The 13,316-nt window shown below is 42.2% G+C and overlaps 2 protein-coding genes across 3 annotated transcripts in view; one reads left to right on the top strand and one right to left on the bottom strand.

Moving 5' to 3' along the window:
- LOC147249994 (nuclear factor interleukin-3-regulated protein-like) lies at positions 1 to 4,966 on the top strand. The gene is made up of 2 exons (XM_086224701.1): positions 1 to 209; positions 4,040 to 4,966. The coding sequence occupies exons 1-2, from the start codon at positions 183 to 185 to the stop codon at positions 4,763 to 4,765; spliced, it is 753 nt and encodes a 250-aa protein (XP_086080827.1). The 5' UTR covers positions 1 to 182; the 3' UTR covers positions 4,766 to 4,966.
- Positions 4,967 to 6,589: 1,623 nt separating this feature from the next.
- The window catches only part of lingo3a (leucine rich repeat and Ig domain containing 3a), a 47,137-nt gene continuing 40,410 nt past the window's right edge, over positions 6,590 to 13,316 (bottom strand). The window contains exons 4-5 of one of the 2 annotated variants that reach the window (XM_086224542.1): positions 11,403 to 11,474; positions 6,590 to 11,324 (exon numbers count right to left, since the gene is read on the bottom strand). In XM_086224542.1, coding sequence (XP_086080668.1) covers positions 9,576 to 11,324; positions 11,403 to 11,408 — 1,755 coding nt within the window. In that variant the 5' untranslated portion in view covers positions 11,409 to 11,474 and the 3' untranslated portion in view covers positions 6,590 to 9,575. Of the gene's footprint in view, positions 11,475 to 13,316 lie in introns of both variants that reach the window. The other variant, XM_086224541.1, reaches the window with a different exon arrangement.

Genomic DNA, 13,316 nt, shown 5'->3' on the forward strand with positions numbered 1-13,316 from the left:
GGGATGAATGCTGTGAAAGCCAGTACTTTATTCCCTACAGAAGACGTTCCTTCACTCTTACTTCACCAACGTAAGTTTAAAAGATGCGTGAACTGAGGTGACAGGAATCTGTACGTCAACAATGTTACTAGTTCAGTTTGGCCGCCGGTCATGACAGAAATGGACTTCAAGAGTTATTCGTGATGACCTACTCGCATCCAGGGAAGCAGGTAAAGGGCAGAATTGCTAAATATTGACTTTTCTGAACAATGATGCAGTATTTGTTGAGACCACAAAGTCTGTCTTCACACAATTAATTACGTTCACATATCTCATTCATCAACTTCAAAATATCAATAGTTGATTGATGAGAATTGAAAAGCACCACAATGGATTTACCCTGCGACGGACTGGCGACCCTTCCAGGTTGTAACTCACCTCTCTCGATGTCAAGTGTATATATAAACATACATACACGCATATACACATATATGAGTGTATATACATATGAACACATATATGTACATATACGTACACACATACGTACATGTGAATATATATTATTAATTTATGTATTTATCCACACATCTTTTTTGCTTTACGTTTTGTTAACCTTCTGGCCTTTAAGCAATTGTGCGGTGTTTTTGTCTGCTTATCTCAGTCAGCTTGCTGTGCTCATTAGGCCGTTCCTCCTCTTGTACAATCGCATCTAGAAACCAGAATTAAAATTCCTTGTGTGTCCAAACATATTCAGTCAAGCTGACAGAGAGTCGGGGCAGGCAACCCTTGCACTCTGCACAGCAGCACAACAACAGATGTCTGAACGTGAGAAAACGGATAGACGGCAAAAGAAGAAGTTCGAGAGTTCCTTACTGAAAAGTAGGCTGCTATACTTAGTCGATATAGAGGCAGGTGCAAATGTGCAGCCGAGGAGTGAGCAGCTTCAGCCTCAAGAGAGATTTCGCTCAGGAACCTCACTGCTGCGCCTCTTTTTCTGTGTCTCTCTATGATTATTGTTCTCTCACTTCCTGCTGGCGCTTTTTTGGGGTTGTGTATAGATGCTTTATTTTTCAGTCACATGCAAGTATGCAGGTGTACACAGACATACCAGCACATCTTAAGGGTCTACACGTTCTGTCTCTACATAGGCCTAAATATCATTTAACCAAATGTAACCGTCTTACCGCCACCCTCCGTGAACCTTTTGTTTTGATGCCTTGCTCACACTGGTATGCTATAAAAACGACTAGAAGAGAACGGCAGAAACGAGTAAGAACTTCCAACTCAACAGGATTCTGTATGGTATTTTTTTGAGGCGACAGACTGAGTATCCATTATGGCTTGTGCTTAAGTGAGCGCTTCAGTTCCTCGTGCGTGACATCATGAGCGACAGTTTATTTTGTAGCTCATGGAGTCCAATTCATCTGCTGGAATCAAATAAAATGACAATTGTTTACAAGTTATATATCAACCATAATGTTGTGTACCAGAATGAGCTGTGAGGGGGGCATCAATGGGTTAAAAGTGGGTGTGCTGACCCAGTGTGTGAGTGTGTTTCTGTGTATGAGAGTGCCAACGAGGGGCCCGCTGTGGTTTTGATATAATGTTCAACATTCTTGCACAGCTTCTATTGCGCTCACCCAGAAAACCCACGTGAACAAAGGTGAATTCATGAAAAACTGCCAGCACAAACCTCACAACTGTCAATTTTAAAAAAAAAAAGGTCTGTTCTGTTTCTTCACTGGCTGCTTTGTCCTCCCCACAAGAGCAAGAATAAAGTGAGGCGAGTAAATAAAGGAGATAGAGAAGAGGAAGTGGTGATTAGATGGACAAGTCTGTTAAAGAGGAAGAGAGAAAGGCAAATTGAACTAAATGAATCTTTGTCAAACCATTTTTTCATTGTCAAACATGTCTGAGGTATCAGCACTTCATCTTAAGGTCATGTTACTCTTTACTCCTCTGCTACGTGTCACGGGGCAACATTCTACGTTTCCATTCACGAGATTGATTTAAAAGTTTCAAAAATGTTATCAGGCTCAACAAACAGCGATTTTGCAATAAAGCGAACATCTAGAATGAGATGGTCAGTGGAAAGAATATTCAACTGGGACCATTTTCCATGACAAAACATTTCATGGTTCCAGCTTCATGGGTGAATATTTGCTGCTTGTTCTTTCACTATAATACTTTTTAACCTCTTAACCATATCAGACTGAAAGTTCATATCTACATCCTATCACAGAAGGCAGTCTAAATAATAATAAAAATGATAATTATTTAATTTTACGAAGTTAAATTTAAGTTTTGTACCATTGGTTGGATAAAACAAACACTGTAGAAGGTGTCAAATGAATCCTGGGGGATCGCAAACCTATTTCTTACCATCTCCAGACTATCATTCAACCAATGAAGACAGTAATGAGCAGATTAATCCATAACCAAAAAAGTAATAGTTTCTGTCCCTTAAAAAAATACAACAACCTACGACAAAAAAATCCGGATTTTGAAATAATGTATGAGATCTGATACAGGGGAAACAATAGTACAGTGGTTAACACTGTCGCCTCACAGCAAGAAGGTTCCAGGTTTGAGTCCCGGCTCCAGCACGGGATCTTTCTGTGTGGAGTCTCCATGTTCTCCCTGTTCCTGTGTGGGTTCTCTCTGGTACTCCAGCTTCCTCCCACAGTCCAAACACATCAAGAGGGGACGAGGCTGATTGATACTCTAAATTGACCGTAGGTGTGACTGTGAGTGTGAATGATTGTCTGTCTGTATGTGTTGGTCCTGTGATGGACTGGTGACCTGTCCAGGGTGAACCCCGCCTCTCGCCCAAAGTCTGCTGGGATAGGCTCCACCCCCCCACCCCACCCCCACGACCCTTAACAGGATAAGTGGAAGAAAATGGGTGGATGGATGGATGGATCTGATATATACAGTGTAATATGCAGTAAATACTACTTTATATGCACTTACCACTTTATTAGCATGTTCAGTGCCAGAGTTTTACACAGAACCAATGTAACAACTCTATACCAGTCAGCTTAAGATGCATTAAGTACTGAATGAATTCTTCCCCCTTCAAGGTACTGAACCTCGTTTTGCATGGAGGCCTCTACCATCAGTATGTGTGTGTGTGTGTGTGTGTGTGTGTGTGTGTGTGTGTGTGTGAGAGAGAGAGAGAGAGAGAGAGAGAGAGAAAGAGAAAGAGAAAGAAATGTGGAAATGTACATTTGCAAAGCAAATACAGTCCACTTATGCATGCTGAAAAGTAGGCAAACACCAGTGCCATAGAAGCCTGAATTGAAATCTGCAGTGAAAAAACAACAACAGAGCAAACAGAGCATTTATCATCATAAGATACATGTATCACAGCAACAGAATAAGATGAGATAAAACAGCTGCAACTCAGTAGACAAACACGGACCAACAGGGCTCCAGATTGCAACTGAATCATCGCATTTTGTGACCGAGTTCTTGAGACAGCGCCACTGACCCTCACTTGCACGTCCTGCAAATTTGCAGACCTTTTTTTTAACGTTGAGGGAAGGACTCTGCCAGTGTCGGCTAATTTGTGTGACAGGGGGAACATGTTGGAGCAATTAAACTGTGGGTCAAGTCATCTACGCTCATCAGAGTTCCTCGCTACTGTCACGTCTCAGTCAACACTGGTGAAACACACATATTTGTTTAATCTAAATGTTCCTGATTTGTGCTTTTTCTTAAAACTGTCTTTTTTAAAATCCTTTTAGGAAATGCATTTATTTGCTTTAATCCATAATCTTAATTGACCGTAGGTGTGACTGTGAGTGTGAATGATTGTCTGTCTCTATGTGTTGGCCCTGTGATGGACTGGTGACCTGTCCAGGGTGAACCCCACCTCTCACCCGACAGCCGCTGGGATAGGCTCCAGCCCCCCCCATGACCCTTAACAGGATAAGCAGTAGAAAATGGATGGATGGATGGATGTGTCTTGATAAACAAGAGGACTCATTGGTCACAATTAAACAGACTTCAGGTACCTTCATTACTCACATTACTGATCTTTGTGTCTTAATTCCAGGTCTCTGTTGGTTGTTGTCAATCTTCCACTATGAACTCCATGACACAGCCCCTTCACGGAGGCCAAGAAAGCCACGTTTTAAGAATGGACACCGTAGTGATACAGAAGGGACGACGGAAGAGAGAGTTCATACCTGAAGAGAAGAAAGATGTCCAATACTGGGAGAAACGTCGTAAGAACAACGAAGCCGCCAAGCGTTCGAGGGAAAGGAGGAGGATGAGTGACTATGTGTTGGAGTGTCATGTCATGGCTCTGAAAGAAGAGAATGCCAGGCTTTGTGCTGAATTGGTGGCCCTGAAGGTCAGCTTCGGCATGCTCAATGCTGCAGCCTATCAGAGCAGTCAAATGCAACATCTCAACAGCACTCACTATCAGTATCTGCATAGGAACTACTTCTTGGCTGGGGGGGAGCCCTCCATCATGCCTGGTCATCAGCAGCATCACCCTGTACTCATACCTGCATATGCCCTCCATTCATATTCAAACACACCTGGTAGCTCAGACCTCCTCACATCTCTTGTCGGATCTCAAAGTTTCCTGCCCTTCCATTCATCCTATCCTGGAACATCTCTTTTGAAGCCCACTCCTGCAAGAGTTGTGTCAAATGAGCTTGAGCAGCAGGTCCCAGGGGTGTCGTCCCTGTCTCGTCTAACAAAATCAGCTCAAGTGGAGAAAGAACCTCCTCCCTACCGAGACAATAACTGTCAGACGGATCATTTCATGTAGGAGAGTGTGTCTGCAGTACAGTTGTTTGATTCTCTGTCTCTTTTTTAAGCCAACAGAGTTCTTTGTGTCCAGACATTCCCAAACTTGAGAATGCTGCAGCCCCATTTTAATTCTGAAGAGAAAAAAAAGATTTATGTGAAAATAGTATGTGAAAAAAGTATGTAAAAGTACGTCAAGTCACACTGGTAAATATTATGTCCAAAGACAGACGGAAAAGGAAGTTTGAAATAAAAAAGGTTCATTTGTAAAATTTTAAAGTTCATATTGATCCTAATTTCGCTATTTCACATCCATATTTACACAACAAACAACTGAAAAAAGGTCACCTAGTCAGGGTAAAGTTGGCCTACTATTAAATTACCTGACTTGAGCAAATCCACAAGTTGTCCCGGTTATCATGAGACAGGTCTGTAAGGCCGTCGCCACCATCCCAGGGTCACCTTACATCAAAACAGTTCCTACCATCACTTTGTCAGTTCCGTAAAACAAACATCCGCCAGCATGCGCATGCCCAGTGTGATGGATCAGTGCGTACATTTTCTGATACTTCTGACGCGTTGGGTTGCGTGAGATGCGTTTTTTTTCTCCTCCTCGCATTCTGCGCAGACACGCCCTAGCCTGCTTCTGATTGGTTAGTTCTCGTTGCAAGTCATTCGTCTCCTGATCTTAAACACCGCCTTGAAGTCAGTACGCAGTACGCAGGCGTCAGTACGCAGGCTTCAGTACGCAGGCGTGCGAGGTTGCGTGGGCCAGACTGTCAGCTAATGCTAATACTGCTACGGAATTGTAGCTTGAAGTGAGGTTGTTGTTGCAATTTTACATTCTTGTCCAAATGAGGCAGCTAATGCAAGTGTGAAACAAGGCTCTCACTTTTCTTCTGCGCCTGTGACAAAATAAAATAGCAGATTTCAACTTCGTGTTTCATGTGGGTTTTGGTGTAGGTCCACACCATCGTCAGCATAGTGTTTTAAGGGAAACAGGAGCGAGATAGACTGCGCCATTAGATCCTCATTTCAAAGTTGTACAGCAGTCATAACCCTGGAAGCCTGCAATGGCGCAATTACAGTTAGTATGAAGTTAGGGCAGCAAGCAATGTTAAAAGTAACATGCATATCCTTGCCCTCTTAGAACGATCGCTCAAGTAATTTTTTCCCCCAAGTTGTTCAGAAAACAAAAAACTGGAGACAAAACATAATAAGGAGTTGTTTTTGGCACCAAAAATGACTTAGGCAATAAGAATGTATATCAAATATTTAGACATCATGCCGGCTTACTCCGAGTACATAGGGGCCATTTGTTCTAGAGTTCACTGTATTCAGGTCTACTATGTGAATTAAGGATAGCGTCCATTAGCAATCAGTGTTTTTAGCTTCAACGGAATGTCTCTGATGATCTTCGAATGGCTCTGGTCCCAACAGAGCACAAGGTAGCCCGGTTTTCGAGCCATTCAGAATTACGCACGAATTCTGCAGTGCACCACTAGTAAACTCCCGTTAAGTGAAAACCCATTGGTGTGGATGTCACCATAGCATCCAGCAGAACAGCGGATATGAGAATCAATAACCTTTTTAAGCCTCTCCATTTTCTCTTCAATTTGCGACGTGTCTAAAGTGAATGTGTGCAGTTTCAACGACCTTTGAGGAAAAGAAACAATCAAGGGTGTTCTGAAAGTGGAACACATGATTAAAAGCATAGGCTGGGGAAAATATTCTTCTTGATCTGCCCTGATCCTCCTCTGGATCGTTTCGCAGCTGAGCTCTAGAAACAACAGCGTAAAAAAAAAGTCAATGCAATGACTTTTTAATCTGCTCACAAAAAGTCTTTTTTTATTTGTGTTTTGATGATGCATTATAAATTAACAATAAAATCTCACATGAAGAAGCAGGCTACCTGTATCTTTAACTAAAGTGAATTATGACAGGAAAATTGTTTCTTCCAACCAGCAAATCTTTCATCGGTGACAGCACATCAATTTGTCTGACGACGTATTGAAAATGGACAAACTCCAAGGAAAACTCATTCATGTAAAAATTAAACAAAACATTTCACAGTGACAGGGTCACAGATATATTGTTGACTCTTTAGCCACATCATTGGGGTAGGCTGACCAGATAGCTGCTATAAAAATGGGACAGTAGACAAGACATCATTGTAGCAGGTATAGCATAGCATGCTTTATAAAGTGTGCTTCATTTTTATAAAACAATACAATACAAAACAGTAGCACAGTTTCCAAACACAATGGTTTCGATATTTACAAGATGGATTTTCGGCAGCAGACCAGAAGAAATGCTGTATACATTTTTAAAATGTTAGGAGTTACAAGTGGTGTCAAATTAGCCCGTGAAAATATGCACGGTTCATCACGTATAACACCGTCACATGACTTTATATTTAGTTTGGGATTTTTGTGTCGTATGTTGGTCAACAGAAACACAAAATGATTTACAGTAGAACTTCCTCATTTTATTCTGCAGAAGATGGAGGAGACGCTGGCTGAGTATGTTTTGTCATTTGAACTTTTCACTACAAACTCCAACAGACTCAGGTCCATAAATTATCACTGGCCTTTTTGGGAAGTTCAAAGTGGTATTGCTCTTTTAAGTTTTAAGTTTAGTACCATTAATGGCCAACAGAGAGCAGCACGACAACAATGTTTGGAGTGTTGGCGCTCAGCAGGATGAGCGGGTACCTGGTGCTAAAAAAAACCCAACAAAAAAAGAACAACAACAACAACAACAAAAAACAACAGATCAGCCTTGAAGTTAGACATTCTCTTTAAAATTACATAAAAAAAATGAACAGGATGAACTGTTGTTGCTATTGACTGGCTTATTTTAGTAGAATTAAAAATGACAGATGATATAGAAACATAAAACTGACAAATGCCCATGTTGTTCTGACAGTTGCTGAATACAAAGTAGAACCAAAAAACACTGGTGGTCCCTCGCTGATTAAAAAAAACAACAACTTTCATTTACCATCATACAAATAAACAATTTGTACGTGGAAATAGGGAATTCCTATTTATCACAATAAATAATTGAAAAATTACTTGATTCCAAAGGGTTACATGTGACTTTTGATTGCTGTTCGAACTGCATTTAGAAACACCTCTTCAGTAATTACAAAATGTTACGTCATGCTATCTTGTATAGTTAAAAGTTTGTTATCCAGTTCCAAAGTCCTCCCAGGACATCTCGGCTCTCTCTCCTCTCTGTCCTCTCTTCATGATGACCTCTGTTCCAGCCTGCAAGGTCTTCATCACATTAGCATTTGGCCCAGCATGTCTCAAACACATCGGGGTCCTTATGAAAACCCACTTACCTCCTTCCCCCGCTGGTCAGCCAAGCTGCCCCACTATCACGTACGGACGAAAATAGGCTGGTGAACTGAAACCTGATGTAAGCGCTCTTTTTTTCTGATTTGTTGTGGGAGCTCAGGGAACAGGTACGTCTCGCTGCAATATCTATCTGATGGCATGATTCAGTGAGCTCGCAAAAGCTTCATTTATCACTGGACCGACTTGAAAATTAAACAAAATCTTTCAACCACATTAGAAAGATCAAATCGGATCACACAACAGTAATAATAACAACCACAAGGATTTCAATGTCAGTGATTACAAAATATATCATACATCTTGTACAGTACATTTCCTACTCATACAGTACTTCCACAGCTGGTTCAGTTTACAAATACTACAAGTCTTTCAAAGTATGGGGTCAACTCTGTACATGCATTCATCTTTAGCATCCAGTATTTGCAGATCTGAGGGGTCTTGAATAATGTAGAAATCCATGTTGGAACTCATTAATGTGCATCTTCACATAATTGTGCATGTTCCGATTTGTCACCACATAACTGTGCACGGGGCCCTTTAATTGTGAGGTAACCTGTGGATGCCCCATTCTTAATGGGTTGTAGGATAAGAGGTTACTTAGCTTTGAGCAGCTCTGTAATGTGGAACAGTCCTCATTGACATTGATGTAACACGGTGCCTTATGGTCAACTTGGCAGTGTTGCAGAGTGAAAACGTTTAGTGTCTAATTTACAAATCCGCTATCAACAAATTAGACTTCAAGCTGACTAAATGCTCATAAATATGCAGTATATCATTTGAACTGTTCAAATATGTTTTGGCAAGTCCTTGGCGTTAATTGAGCACTCCCCCGTATCGTGTATTCATGAGATATAGAGCTTGAATCAACTCAGACGGAGCAGAGGCGAAGTCTTCAGATGACAAAGGGGATGGAGTTTCTTAAGTGGCAGGGAAGTTGGCAAGAGCTTTGTAGAGGTTTAAGACTGGTGGGAGGGAGCGCTTTTGTTGCGTGGTCTTTTATCAGTCTTTTCACCATTCGGAGACATCTGAAACTGAAACCTAGATTTCTTCTGCACAATAATGCAAACACACAAATTGGATTTCTCTTGCCTTATTTACACTAATAATAAAACAATGTCTCGCTACAATGCCTCATAAATAATTGTATGAATGTTTTGCAAGCATGAAGGGCTGCTCCGGTGGTTTACCTCCTTGTTTGAGACTGCTCATGAACAGTATCTTGGAGCAATAATAATAAGTTCATAATGTGGCCTAAATGTTAGAGAAGCCGGCATGGAACAGTGCTTTCTCCTCCCACAACTGAAATGCCCTTGAGCCAGGCACCTAACTGTTATAAATGCTCCTCGGGATGATAGTTGCTCCGGTGTGTGTGTTCACTACCAACAAATGGGTCAACAGCAGAGTCCTAATTTCCCCGCAGGGATTAACAAAGTATCTAAAAAAAAAAAAAAAAACTGTCTTATAGAATCAAATCATTTTCATGTTGAACTTACGTGCCCCACCCTGTCCTCCACTGGCAGCAGGTCCATCCACCTTTCTGAAAGAATATTCCACTGAGAAGTTATTTTTGTGCTGTCCTCTCCCGCGACTCCACACAAACAGCAGAATGAAACAAAAGAGAACCACTCCCAGGAACATGATACAGCCCATTGCTGTGGATATGAGGATTGTCTTGAGGTCCAGAGTGAACTTCAAAAAGACTCTGGTATCATTTAGGTTTGTGTCATTCAGGTCCCCAGCATAATATGTACGGTTGGCCATAAGAGCTGCATCTAGTGGCAGCCCGCTGACCGTGAGTGTGGCAAAATATGTGTCATTTCCACCAGCATTGCTTGCAATGCAGATGTAAGTTCCACTGTCTGTTACCTGGGCATACCTTATTTCTAATGTACCCTCTGGTAATACAATTAGGCGACCACTGCTCTTTGTGGTAATCCGGCGGCGCTGAGGGGAGATCCAGAATATCACTGGTGTTGGCTCACCCTCTGCTCTGCAAATGAATGACACTACCTGCCCCTCGCGAGCAGATATTTGTTGCAGTTTCCTGTTGCGAATTTTGGGCTTCTGGCAAGTAAAATGGTCGAAGAGAGCAGAGTCTGAGAAAGCGCTAAGAGCCCGACCCTGCACCTCGACAGGAGTCATGCACACCGGAGAAGCACCATCGAAATTAAGTGTCTTCCTGCGTTGAAGGATCCAGAGCAGACGGCAGTCGCAGGCAAGAGGGTTCCCATCCAAACGCAGCGTCTCCAGAGTGTTGACAGATTGAAAAGCTCCCTCCTCAAGGGTCACCAGGCTGTTAGTGGAGAGGTTAAGAAGGCGAATTTGCCTAAGACCACCTAGAGCATAAGGCTGCACTGTCACTAGGTTGGTGTTGACCAGATGCAGCTCCTTCAGCCTCACAAGGTCCCGTAGCGCCCAGGACTCCAAGACAGATATAGGATTGTAGGAGAGGTTGAGGCTGGTGAGGTGGGCCAGGCTTCGTAGGGCAGAAGTGGGCACAGAGGTGATGTTGGTGTGTGTGATAGACAACCAAGACAGGTTAAGCCCCTGCAGGCTGTGAGGGGAAATGTACTCCAAAAAGGGCCAGTGAGCAATCTCTAGGCCCCTCAGGTTTCCCAGTTTCCGGAAGTTCTGGTCCTCTAAGGCGGATATGCTGAGGTAGCGAAGCCGTAGAGTTACCAAATTATGCAGGTAAGACAAAGACTGGCTGGACACAGAAGTCAGGTTACACCTCTCAATGGTCAGCTCTCTCAGTCCCACTAGACCCAAAAAAGCCTTGTTAGAGATATAAACCAGATCATTATCTCCAACCTCCAGGTTCCTTAGACTTTTCAGGTCTTGGAAAGTAAAGTCTAAAAGAATTACAATCTTATTCCCACTCAGGTCCAGTGAAGTTAGGTTGGACAGGCGTGAAAAAGCCCCCATGGGGACCAGTTTTAATTGGTTACCCCTCAGTGAAAGTGACTGCAGGGTCTGGAGACTAGAAAAAGCATTTGGCTCCAGGACAGTAATCATGTTCTCACTCAAGTCCAGCTTTTCAAGACGAGGATAAGGGAGCAGGTCACCATGCTCTACCCAACGCAGCTTATTCCCGCTTAGGTCCAGGATCTTCGTGTCCACTGGGATGCCATCTGGCAGCGCGGTCAGACGTTTACCATGACAGGAAACAGTCTTGAGCTTTGTAATGCAATCGCAACGTTGAGGACATCCTTGGCTCTGGGTAGGAGACACCATAATCATAATGAGTAAGAAGAAGAAAGGCATGAGCCAAACCACATCCTGGCCCAGGCTCACCCCCATGGCCCTCCTTTCTTCTGCTTCCTCCTTCTCCTCTGGGGTCTGGGGTTGAATCACTGAGCCAAACACCTGGAAAAAAAAAGGAAGGGAGAGTTAGATAAAAGAGATTGAGAGTGAAAAGGGGGAATACAAAGAGAAAGACAATGCCACAAAATAATTAAACTCAATTTCACTTCAACACTACTAATTAAACCCTCTAAGTGAGTGGAATTACAATCACAGACTCTAATTTACCAGGAAGAGTAGCAAAATTAAAGCTAAAACTCCGAGATAATCCTCCAAAGACTCTATTGAGCTGAAACTGTTTGGTTTAGAACGGTCGACTGCGCCTTGCATGTGCTTGGATTTTAAAATCATATGCCAGAAAGAGAAAAATTGCCCAATAGCTAAGAGTCAAACAAAACACAAGGCTCATCATGACTCATCACAGTAACACCATCATATCGTCTGCATAAGTCTCTGAGGCATGAAGTTTATCATGAGAGGAACTTGTGCAGTCTGACCTAGTCCTTTGGTTTCATATTGCACACACGCACACACACACACACACACACACACACACACACACACACACACACACACACACACACTGCTTGAACTGCTGGTGGATATTTTCAGCAGAATGGCAATCCCTTTATCAACTACCAACTAGTGAGGTATAAAGATTTATATTTCGAAATGTCATGAAAACTAAGGCGTGAGGCTGACAACCTGCTAAAACTACAGTGAGACAATCCATCCATTCAAGTGACAAAACTAAAAAAAAAACAAAAAACAAGTGTGAAAAGGCAGGCTATTGTCGGGGATTTCATATTCCCACCTGCTCCTGTTTCAGATGTCTTCTTTAAAGTCCTTCACCTCTACACATGTCCTAATCTACAATTCATTCTGGTTAAGAGATGAATATTCCGATTAGCCTATTAGTCAGCCTGCCACAGAATAAATTACCTGTCTGAAAAAAATGCAAGAGGAGCTGTCAGAAAGGGGATATGCTTGATGAGGAGGACGTCATTAATTCTAGAAAGTCCACCATCTTCTTCTCAAAATTATAGTGTCATGTTCAATTTGACCTTTACGAAATACAATATAATCCCTTCATTCTTCCATTCTGTCATAATTATTAGCATGTGATTATCTATGTTATGGCCATAAATCTTTTTGTGTCGTGACCTTTGACCAGGAAAATCTTTTCAGTACCCCTTGAGTCCCTGTTTTCGCCATAACTGGGAAAAAAAAATCCCTCTAACTGTTCCTGAGAAATTGCAATAATGAGAAAAAAAAAGTGCCTCGAACCAACAGCTCCTCGAAGCAAAACAGCCAAAAAAAGAGACAAAAACAGAGACAAAGAGACAAAACATAACAGAAAAAATTCCAACTGTTGCAGTCGACCCATCAGAGCAAATTTGATAAAAGGATGCAATTAACACCCCAAACATGACCAGCCACTAGCGGCCTATAAAGGTTGTTACATTTATTGGGGGTTTTTGTGAAAATCACTTCATGTTGACATTTCCTGCACTCCCAGGGAGTCCTTGCTTTTCCTTTTTTTTTCAGTTCAAGCTTAGTGACTAAAACTGTTCACATCACATTGCCAGATTTCATCTTTTCATTCACCAAAATCATTATCTGGCATGACATTGGCCTTGTAGTTTCTGAATCATGTTGTATTTATTTTAAATAGATGTTTGCATCATGAGTGAACTCTGGGGGCTGGAAGTTCGACTTGCCCAGGGACCAGGACCAGAGGGAGACTGACACCTGACAATGACTGTGTGATAAAGTTGTTCATGTGTATTCACAACAGTAATTGGTGTGTTTTCAAGCTGTTAAAGTTGTTCAAGTGAAAGAACAAATCAACTAGAACCAGAGTGCAACGCTCTGCAGGAGGCTGAGCAAGGAAAACGATTACGG

The sequence above is a fragment of the Aulostomus chinensis genome, chromosome 14 (assembly GCF_037954235.1).
Source record: "Aulostomus chinensis isolate RoL2024-O1b breed Wild chromosome 14, RoL_Achi_v1.0, whole genome shotgun sequence".
NCBI classification, from domain to species: Eukaryota; Metazoa; Chordata; class Actinopteri; order Syngnathiformes; family Aulostomidae; genus Aulostomus; species Aulostomus chinensis.

Coding starts and splice junctions, on each gene's coding strand:
- LOC147249994 (XM_086224701.1), top strand. CDS start 183: ATGACCTACTCGCATCCAGGGAAGCAG. Junction 210..4,039: donor ACTCGCATCCAGGGAAGCAG/GTAAAGGGCAGA, acceptor TCTTAATTCCAG/GTCTCTGTTGGTTGTTGTCA.